This window comes from Etheostoma spectabile, chromosome 9 (genome assembly GCF_008692095.1).
Source record: "Etheostoma spectabile isolate EspeVRDwgs_2016 chromosome 9, UIUC_Espe_1.0, whole genome shotgun sequence".
NCBI lineage: Eukaryota > Metazoa > Chordata > Actinopteri > Perciformes > Percidae > Etheostoma > Etheostoma spectabile.
Window position 1 is genome coordinate 31,850,285 of NC_045741.1, and position 11,311 is coordinate 31,861,595.

Consider the following 11,311-nt stretch of genomic DNA (forward strand, 5'->3'; position numbering starts at 1 on the left):
TGACAGCAAATGTGAAATTAGATTAAATTGAGCATTATATTAAATTAAAATGGAACTTACTTTAAGTAAAAGCAAATTTTCAGATTACACAAAAAATCGAATGGATTGGAATTTTTTGCATATGAATGTATTAGTTAAATCAAGTCAACTTTATTGTCAATTCTGCAATATGTGCTTGCATGCAATTGTAAATACGTTTCTCTCTGAACCACACTGCAATAAGGACACGTACAATTTAAAAATATAAATAACGTACACAAATGAAGATTAAAAGGAAAAGTAATATATACAATTGAAAAAGATAAGTAACATGTACAATGCAGTAATACATTCTAAGTAGTGCAAATGCAAGGCAAAACCAAACAGTATATAAGAAGGGGGGGGGGGGGGGGGGGGGGGGGGGGGGCTGAGGTCACCCACAATGCTGGTTGTTTTGCGGTTGAGGCAGGTAAATGCAACATACAGTACATGAAACATATTTCATAAAATCAATACAAAGAAATGAATTCAGCTAGAAACAGATTTGGATCTGAAGATGGTATTTTTGGTTTGATTGCATGTGTGGATGGAACGGTTTTTATATTAGAACCAAGGAGGGAAAATACTGCTTTTCTACAGCACCCGTGTACACAAAGAGTCCTCTGGACCTCTAACTTCTCTCAAACTAAAGCACTAAAATCCTACATGAGAATAACTCTTACACCAAAACATAGGAGTCACAGATATAGGAGTGTATTAGTCTAGCATTGCCAGACCTTCTGAAACGGCGCTGCTGGGGAGGGTCTGGCTAGACCACACAGCATTCTTGGATGGTAGGTAAACGTGTTTGGGTGTTGCTAAGCGCTGGACGGAGCAACGGTGGCTCTGCAAAACAGCCTCGGGAAGGAACTTGTTTTGGTGGAACATGTACGTTCAAAAGTTGTTTTAGTCGTGCAACAGAGAACTCCGATTGGACAGATAGTCTAGCTAGCTGTCTGGATTTACCCTACAGAGATTTGAGGAGCAGGTAACCATAGTCCTCAGAAATCCACCAGAGTTTAGAACACCAACACAAAGAAAGAGGAAAGTGGCGGACATCCGGAAAAAAAGAGGGACATCCAGTGGAATTTCCAAATCTGCGTTGAAATCGGCCAGGACTAACTCAAGTCTCATTTTTTGGAGTTTCCTCCTACTTACTACTTTTTTACTACAATCCATAATTTCAAAGGCTCCAGTCTCCTGGTTGCTGCTGACACGTAGAAATAAAAACTACCTCCTCTTTGTCTCTCTCTGATCCAACTTCCATCATGTAGTTGGACCAGCAGATTTTTTAAATGGAGTACAGTTGACATGCCAAATATGTTTACATACACCAGGAATTTGTGAGTTGAGGCAAAGGGTCGAATCAGAGCTCTTTAACATATGGCTAAGTGAAGAAAAGTGATACAAGATGTCTTTGTTACCTTTTGATACCCTGTGCTTGAGGGTTTCCATGAATACGTTATTATTATTACCGTGCAATAATAGGTTACATTCAATTACAGCTGCATGTTACATAGTGTTGTTCTAATTTCATTTAAGACTTAAGGCCGTTTTTATGCTTCTGCGTAGGCTCCACGCCGTAGCCTACGTGAGTGACCTGGTGTTTATACGTGCTGGTGTGTGTTGAGCCGGCATGTGTGTGTGTGTGTGTGTGTGTGTGTGTGTGGGGGGGGTGATAGAGGTAGAGCTGGGCAATATATCGATATTCTATTGATATTGTGATTTGAGACTAGACATCGTTTTAGATTTTGGATATTGTAATATCAAAATATGGCATAAGTGGTGTCTTTTCCTGGTTTTAAAGGCCGCATTACAGTAAAATGTCATTTTCTGAACCTACCAGACTGTTGTAACTGTTTTTATTATTTGCCTTTACCCACTTAGTCATTATATCCACATTACTGATAATTTTATTTATCAAAAATCTCATTGTGTAAATATTTTGTGAAAGCACCAACTGTCAACGCTACAATATTATTGTGGTATCCATATCGAGGTATTTGGTCAAAAACATTGTGAGATTTGATTTTCTCCGCATCGCCCAGCCCTAGGTAGAGGGAGAAGTGAGAGAGTGACGGCGATTAGCTTCAGAGCGAGTACTGACTCTAGAGACATAGTGAGAGAAACAAAGCATCTCATCATTATAAAAGTTTTTCACAGAGCGCAACATACACAGGCTCATGGGCGTCAGTTTGGTTTGAAATGTGCATTTCCGGAAGTGCAGGGTAGAATAACGCATTCAATTTTTTTTCTCTTTCGAGCAGATCATGTTTTGACGCTGTCCTGCAGCTTACTAATGTAAATGAATAAAAATGTATACAAAACTGTGATTTTTGGGGGGAGGACAGTCTCAAAAAACCGAAGTCATCAAAAAATGTTGGACAATCCGGCCTTTCTGCCTCTCTCAAATCAAACTGACCATCACCGCTAATAACCCATTGGTGTGCAATAAAGATTGATCCTTCGCTGTTTAACAACCTGTTTGAACAGGAATCATGCATCACATTAATAAGGTCAAGTTAAGTTAACTTTACAGCACATTTAAAACAACAGAAGTTGACCCAAAGTTCTTTACAACCAAAGCAGATAGTTTGAAATCTGCCTCAACAGAAAACAAAGCATATATTAAAAAAGTACATAAAAAACAACACAAAACTGACACAAAGACACCAAAGTCAATTCAAGTAGCTGGAAATTAGAAGAGGGAGTTATATAATTATATAACAATAGATTGAAAAACAGAACAAAGTAATAAAAGATAATTTAAGCGGTAAAAATAGGTGGGTCTTTAAATTAGATTATACATTTCCAATCATAGAACGTAATGATACTGCTTTTAGATTTACATGAAAACCTTATTTTGGGAAAAAGAATCTGGTCACTTTCTGCCACAATGTCTTTCTTACTTCCACACAATTTTGACCTTTTTTTTCTTTTGAAAACCTAATAACTGACTACCCAGGTGTCCTGTCTGTGTTTCCTTTTTTTCTTCAGTAGAGTGGTCGCTGATGCAGGAAGAGGACATCCAGCAGAGCAGATGGCGTCGCTCCCCTCGGGACCCAGACTCGCCCAGGACGTCCCGGAGGAACCGCAAGAAGACCAAGAGCAGCCCCGACTGCCACCTGGAAAGGAAGGAAATCCGGGTTCGGGACCTCGGTCTCGGCTACGACTCGGACGAAATAGTCCTCTTTAAGTACTGTGTTGGGACTTGCCACAGCGCCCGCAAAAACTATGACCTGGCCCTCAAAGCTCTGATGGACAACGGGAGCATCTCGGACAAGAGGGTCAGCAGTCACCCCTGCTGTCGGCCTACTCGTTACGAGACCGTGTCCTTCATGGACACCCAGACTACCTGGCGGACCATTAGGTGGCTCTCTGCGGCCAACTGCAGCTGTGTGGGCTGACTGTAAAAAAAGAGTCTATCTGCATTACACAAACACAGAAAAGCTCTTATATGAAATTGCAGCATGCCGCGAGGCCTGGTCTCTGTAGGGGGTTTCTAAACCCTGGTTCATGTGGTGTGAGGCGTGGGCCGGGGATGGGATCCGCAGTGCGGTGGCCGCGGCCTGTCCTACGCTGATAGCTCGGCTGTTGTTAATGGAGGTTCAGAGACCTTCAGATCGACCCATATGCCACCAGCAGGCTGGATGTCTTCCACCAGCCTGGTGCAGTGGAAGGTTTGATTAAATGCTACCAGCAATAAGCAAAGAGGAGGAAACCTCATTCAGCATGGGCTTACCGCAGCCATGTTGGAGGTCTTCCGGTCCTTGGAAAAGAAACTCTGAGTAGTAGCTGATCACATTTCGAAAGCTACATTCACATTGCTAAGTTTTGGTTTTTAAGCGTTTGGAGTTTGGAGCCGAAAGCGATCTCCGTGCACCCAAGCGATTTTAGCTCCAGTAGAAAAACTAATCTCCGTGTAGACTAAAGCCCAGTTCAGACCAAAGATTTGTGACAGTCTGTGTGCAGTGTTCTGAAACCTGCCAGTTCACACCAATGCCACGAGACATGACGGTGGATCAGCTCCATAGCAACGACTCTTTGTGCTTCCGTCCTAACTAACAACTTCAAGGCCTTATTGTAGCTGAACATTTCATTTGTTGCGTCTAAATATGAATGTGGATGACAATAGTGAAAGTGAGTTGCTTGCTGCAGTTACATTTCTAGTTATGAAGCTGCAAAAATGGGTTTTATTTCCCTGATATTTCCCTTTTATTTCCCATGTCTTTGTCACAGGCACTCCCTCTCTTCAGTCACTCTCTAGCTCGTACGTGCACGCAGCCGCACGTTGAGCCCAGAAATAAAATGGATTATGGATCTGACTATTATAACTGACTTCTCTATTGGCCGTTGAAACAGGAGACGTCCCTTACGTTCTAAAAGCAGTCTCTGCGACTTGAACCGCTGAGTCGCAGCGACGCCATCAGCTGGATTGAGTCGAGTTGAGACGGGCCGCTTCAGACAGCTGCAACTTTTCTCTGAAACATTCGAAAATGGGTTGCAAATCTTTGGTCTGAACTGGGCTCAACACGCCCAAACCTCATATCTCATCCACATTCTCGTATACTGGGCATAAACAGGAGGCAGCATGTATACTCCACCCGTTCCTGGTAGTTGCCATGGTAATGTTAGTAGCTTAGTCTCAGAGAACGAGACGTCGTGACCGATAAGACCAAATCAGGCGGAGAAACGTTGGCGTCAGTGTGGGTATCGCCAAAGGTGTCCGTTTGCGGCCGTTGAGACTGAATCACAACCCCGCAGATTCCAAACCAAAACGGGTCAGAAGTGTTTCCAAATGTCTCCGGTTTAGGGGCTCGGAAACGCCGGAGCAGGGGAAATGAGAGGGGGAAACGTAGGAAAAAGTTATTCCTTTTTTAACCAAAACATAGCTATGTAAATGTAGCCTAAGCGTGAAATGGAATTCTGTATGGTAAATTGGTAACTGTTCTTTTTAACTGATAGCTGTTGATTTCACCAGTAATTTGTTTTTGTTTGGCAAAAAAATCTCAAGACCTTCTTAGCTATCTAGCTAACAAGATAGCTGGTCCTGAAATAGAAGCTAGCAATAGAAGAGGCCACATGGAGACCTTTGTAGCTGAAACATACTCCAGCAGGTATGAAGGGTAACATTTTTATTTATTTGTGTTCGCAAATGATTATATTGTGGCAATTTTGGATTGGAAACATTATTATTTATTATCCTGAAAACTTTAAAGGATGTCAAATATATCATAGCCTTAAACATAAAATCCAAACTATATTAAAGCCAAGCAGCCCATTCAGACGTCCCATGGAGTGAACATGGAGTGCTGAAACACAGTTGAACATATTAAATTCACTAATAAATACTTGAAACAAATTACTTTGTTATTATTAATTCAACTTTATTAATTCAAGGCAAGGGTAATGCTTTGGGCTCACAAATTTGAAAATATTACCCTTTATATTCGCAGAATTGTATGGAGAAAACCTTAACGTCAGAGTATCACCTATATTGATTTTCCTTTGAATTGAAAACACACATAGCACACACACATATTTTGTGACTTTGTTTCAATGCGACACAAGGACAGCCCAACCTGAAATATAATGGCAGCTTTTAACGGTTTCAGTTATTTTGAATTCAATTAAATTGAATTTGTATTTTCTTTTTTAAATGGAAGTTGAAGACAGGTTATGATTTGAAATGTGAGTCATCGGCTCCATAAGTCTGCGAGTAAGCGTAGGACATTTTAATGTTGGAAATTCGTTTTGTTTGACTGCCAACTGCGAACCAAGCTAACAAAGCCAAAAACTCAATCATTTGTTCACGTCACAGTATTCACTGTATCTAAAACCCAACTTTATCTACTTCCTTTTATTTTGAACATTACTGACTTATACATCCACACCAAAGCATTGTTGATCTCTTTATCTTACGTGGTTGTTTTATAGTTTATAATACTTTTCCATTATTTGCCAAAAGCCGGTTATCCAGGGAACCTCCGTGATGGAGCCAAATGTGATTTCTGGATATTTGTAAATCAACTGTAAAGCCTCTATTATAACGAAGTCAAGGCAGCAGGACGTAGACAGCCTCAAATCAGAAAAAAAATTCAGTTTAAAGACCAAATACTATGATGTGAAGAGACACTAATAAGAACTCAGATGTATATTGAAGTGTATGTTTTGTTTTGTTAATATAATGGTCTTCATAAGACTAAAATTAGCTTTCACCATGTGATACGACTACCTTTCCTTCCAGGGCAGCTCAAAATATCTGGTCAAGAAAAACTCAGTATGAAAGCATATATTGGACTTGGCATCTTCTAATGTGCTCAACACACACACACACACACACACACACACACACACACACACACACACACACACACACACACACACACACACACACAACAGTATTTAGCTTTGTTTATTTTAGTGGATGACATTTTTAGTGCTTTGCAACAGGTTCTCACTCCAAACTCGTAAAATACTGATGCTTGGCCAGTGTCTCTCAGCGTCAGAGCCCAACTCAAAAATCACCCTTTAGCGACGTAGTATAAAGAGAGACAACGGTAGAGAGTAGTATGAAAGGGAAAGGAGGGGATGGGTTAAATATCACAGGACTTTTACCCATGAGACCGGGGTTCATGTCCCCGTTCTTGTCCCGCGTGTCACTGAAACATCCGTTTTGTAGCCCTTCCCAATATCTTTTACTAAACCTAAATGCCCTGGTCTCGTGTCGCATGCCAGTTAAACGTACTGTACGTCCAGACCCATCGCGTCAAAAGCAACAAAGCCAAAGGCACCTGACCAGGCGTAGCTTTTTGACGCGATGGGAGTAAAATGTGTTGCGCTTTACATGACCCTGGTGGCTCTCTAAATTCAGCAAAGCAGATCAGATCCTAACACACTGTCCTCCAGCCAACTTGTGCCAACCTATGTTAATTGTAAATGCCACCGCACTAGCTCTGGAGTACCAATTAAAGCACAGCTTGTTTACATGTCTGTTAGGGCTGCTCGCTGCTTAGTGGACTAAGATTTCTTTAGTTGATTAGTCCATTTTTATCCCTTTTCATGCTGAATGGCTTATTTCCAAGAAACTTGCTTGAAACGTGCACATCTCTGGTAAACACAAGATTTAAAGTGCACGATTCTTTGTTGAGAAACTCAGTTTAACAGATCTGGCGATTAAATCAACAAATCCAAGAGTTAGTCGACTAACGTTCCATTTGTACTCGGAGGTCGGCTTTTCCGAGGTCAAAGTCGGAAGCACGCCCCCTCACCTTGGGTTTCCGAGCTCGGAACTCAGACAGCTTTGCAAAAGCGCGTTCCAGTTACATCGTTACTCGGAAGCCGAAGCTGGGAACGACCTCACACCCGAGTTGAATGCTTTCCATTTACAGGTTAGCCATTGTTAGCAATTATCAATTTATAACAATGCATTACATGTCCACAGATTGACTATGGAGAGGACTGTGTGTACGACTGATTTAGTGAGACACAAATAAACTAGTGAAAGCTGTATAATATACAGTTATTAGCATTTCTGTCATTTTTGTGTCTCACATGCTATTGTAGGCCCTGTTTAATATGAATCTTAATTTTATACAATATATGTATATGGGTCCCTGCTCCGTCTCTCTCATAGTTAAGTGGCTTAAAACAATGGTCACATCTAATCCAACTACTACAGATTAGATGCCGAAACTGGTTTGTAAAGAAACAATTTGGACTGTGACATGTGTCACCACTAACATAACTTCACACAATGTGAAATGCAACACATATTAATAATGGTTGTAATTAAGATAAAGGCTACGATATACTGTAAATTCTATACTGCTTTCAATTGAAATAAACAGCCTGATATACCAGTTATTGCTAGAAAGTACATTCAGCTGAACCCCAGATTACCTTAAATTACATCATATTTTAATGTCCAAAACCACCATTTCAAAGATTTCTGTTAATACAATATCTGTGCATGACAACCACGGTATGACAAAGGTTAGGGAGAGATTATGGTATGGTTAGTGGTTAATACAAAACTGATACTATAACTAATGGCCTATATTTATTTTTTGCATATAATGTAATAACATAGTTTTACAAGTGTTGTCAATCAATTAAAATATTTAATTGTGAACAATCACATAATTGTCCATATTTAACTCGCAATTAATCGCAAATTATTCCCATTTGCTTTGTTATCTGTTCTAAATGTACTTTAAAATGGATTTAATGGATTTTTTTCAGGTTTTTGATGCTCTTTCAACATGGAAGCAGACGTATAAATGGGAGCAAATGTTTATTATTATTGCAACAAGTTCGCATCAACAGTACATGCAAATAACTTGCGGAGAGAACCATCTGGAAGGGCTATGAAGTTCAACTTTCCATTCAGAAGACCCTTTTCTTTGTCCATTTCTGCTACTTTACCATTTCTATTACTAGGAGCTTTGTTTCTGCTAGCCGTCCAGATGATCACTGCTTTATCATTTCCTGATTTCCCAAACTACAGAGCAGTCCTAATCACAGAACGGGCTTTATAACGTCAAAATAATTAGTGGTGTTAAAAATGATTTGCGTTAACTCATTATTATCGTGTTAATTTTGGACAGCCCGAGTTTTTACATTAGGATTTCAGTACCATGTTCTGTAATGTAACAATGTAAAATACAGTAGTGTATATTGTAATATAAGCCAAAAGAAATGATTAAGTGCATTACGAGAGCAAATACAGGACATGATCCCTCACTGGCTTCCCACCTACCAACAATCAGCTGTGATGTTTAACCGTCTCTGCAGTGGGGGGGCCACATGAAGGTTAAATAGTTGTAGGTGTACACACCTGTGTTTGCTGGTAGTGTCGGCCCTTGCTGTTACACACAGTTAAAATCCAAAATGTATCAATGAACATACACACTTATTTTGGCTTTTTGTTAGATTTCATGTTATTACATTTTTCATTAACTTGCCACTGAAATGTAATTACAACCATATAATATATTAGCCTTTAACATGATATGCAGATTATAAAATTATTTTACTTCAGTATCTGCAATAGTATTTAACAATAATAATAATTAACATTATTAACCAGTTTTAAAGGCACTCTTCTTGTTTGGTACGAAACATTGGCTGCGTGCTGCAGTTTTCTAGATAGATGGTCCGGTTATACACATTAAAGTAATAGTTGCAACGTTATGTATCAGGACAGCTGTTGCATGCTTCACATCACCATGTTCCACCTCTCTGCGCTGCACGTTTATGAGACTTTGAGAAATCTGAGTGGACCACATAAAAGCTCAAAACCAAAACCAGTTTCAGTTTCCAGTCCTTTGATATCTGACCAATATAAAAAGATGAGGACCCTAAAGATCACATATCATATGGTAGAATATTTATTTTGTACATGCAAGTTCTCCAAGACAGTACTCATACAAGCTTTTTGTTTTCAGCTGCATTTAAATTAGTCAAAAAGACATTTAAGTGAAGCGTTGGCCTGTTTTACTTTGTGTCTTACATTATATGTATCTCTGAAGAGTGTGTTTCCACTGATAATGGAATAACAAAGCACCTCCACATATTTGTATTACTACAATTGGTTCTGCCCTCACACTATTCAGCTCACTGAAATACTACTTTTTTGTGTGTTATTCAGGCTCATGTGCAGAATGCTTACAAGCAAGCTTGCACACCATCTCACATTTGCTTTTAATTACACCAACTTGTGTTTTTCTATGACAGCAAATAGAAGTTGTACGGTTTAGAAGCAAAATGACAACTCTCAAGAACATTTTCAGACAAGCATATTACAAACAAAGGTCCATTCATATCTGAGTTTTACTTACATAGTTTAACTAATAACTACTCCACAAATTTAAACCAACTATTTGATTTTATGTATTCAGCTAGATACAATATATAATCAAGACAGACCGTTCTTGGCTTACTGTTTCCCTCTGATTTGTGCTAAGATTAGATGAACACAGACAATGGATGCTTCTAATTTGTCTTAAATGTCTCCTTATTTTCCTAACTTGCATCTTATTCTCAAATGTGAACCCCTTCCACGTAAGACAAGAGGAAGCGATGCAAGGAAAAGATGTGAGGAAAGAGGAATCAAGTGTTTTTAATAAAATGAGACGTTTCCTTTCCTACGAATCGTTATCTGGAACGGTGTCAGTTACTGGTGATGATGGCACACCTGGTTCACCTGTCAGTAGGTCTGCAGTTACTCTATATCAGGGGTCTCAAACTCAACTTACTTGGGGGCCGCTGGAAGTAGAGTCTGGGTTTGGCTGGGCCGCATCAAGTATTCCAAAAAAACAACAACTAGATCCTCCAAACAGGGCGCGGAACTGCCGGTGCTTTAAGCCCCTAGATCTGATATGGTTGGTGAATTTCACAACAACAGACATCACATTGTCAAACCTCAGGCATTTGCCGCTAAGAGTACTTAGCTAGCTTGACAACCGTTACGCCGCTGTCAGGAGACTACTACGGTAGCCCATAAGTGACAAGCGCAATGAGAAAACGTTTCAGAACGCGCGGGCCGCACTAACACTTAACTTTGATGTCAAGTAGGGGGCCACAAAATATCATCCCACGGGCCGCAATTGGCCCCCGGGCCGCGAGTTTGAGACCCATGCTCTATATCAATTAACCAACTGCATTAACTGGATAGTTCCGGAAGTTCCGCCGGATGTCCCTCACTTTTTGTTTACTTTAAACTTCGGTTGTATCTGAGCAATATTATACGCTAAAAATGGCACGTTTTAAGGAAAATTTGGATCTTGTAACAAGGCGTGCCTGCCTGGTTCTCTCTGGGAATGATTGTAAAGATTTACATAGAACATGTTTACGGCATTACTCTCTAACTGGAACATTTGGTGGGATTTGCTAAGGACAAAATACACACGGTAATACACTGGTAAAAACAAACGCTACGTGTATCCAGCTAATTTAAATAGCTCACGGTACTGTATTTTGTGAACAGTTAACGTCATTTAATATTGGATGCGTTTTCTTTTATGGGATGCACAGGTTCCACCAAAACAAGTTCCTTCCTGAGACTGTTTTGCTATTTTTCTGGAGCTTAGCATTGCCTAAGATAACTGTGATGGGTTTGAAGAAATGCAAACAAACCCTGACCGTTTTTATAATTTATTCTTTTTATTAATCCCCACTGGTGAAAATTACAATTTACACTCTGTTGGTATTAAACACTACACACAGGCCTGTGATACACATACATACATGAGTGGGCTGCAATTGGACAGGCTCCCTGAGTGGTTGGGGG

The 11,311-nt window shown here is 40.0% G+C and overlaps 1 protein-coding gene and 2 long non-coding RNA genes across 3 annotated transcripts in view; 2 read left to right on the forward strand and 1 right to left on the reverse strand.

Moving 5' to 3' along the window:
- artn (artemin) overlaps positions 1 to 3,834 on the forward strand; it is a 37,619-nt gene extending 33,785 nt beyond the window's left edge. Inside the window, 1 exon segment of the mRNA XM_032526452.1 lies at positions 3,016 to 3,834. Coding sequence (XP_032382343.1) covers positions 3,016 to 3,425 — 410 coding nt within the window. The 3' untranslated portion in view covers positions 3,426 to 3,834.
- LOC116695924 (uncharacterized) lies at positions 1,568 to 2,155 on the forward strand. Its single transcript, XR_004333588.1, has 3 exons — positions 1,568 to 1,702; positions 1,802 to 1,803; positions 2,077 to 2,155. It is a non-coding gene; the product is annotated as an uncharacterized LOC116695924 (long non-coding RNA).
- A 36-nt stretch (positions 3,835 to 3,870) lies between the features above and the next one.
- Positions 3,871 to 4,900, reverse strand: LOC116695923 (uncharacterized). The gene is made up of 2 exons (XR_004333587.1): positions 4,553 to 4,900; positions 3,871 to 3,945 (listed from the first exon to the last, which is right to left on the reverse strand). It is a non-coding gene; the product is annotated as an uncharacterized LOC116695923 (long non-coding RNA).
- Positions 4,901 to 11,311: the final 6,411 nt, after the last annotated feature.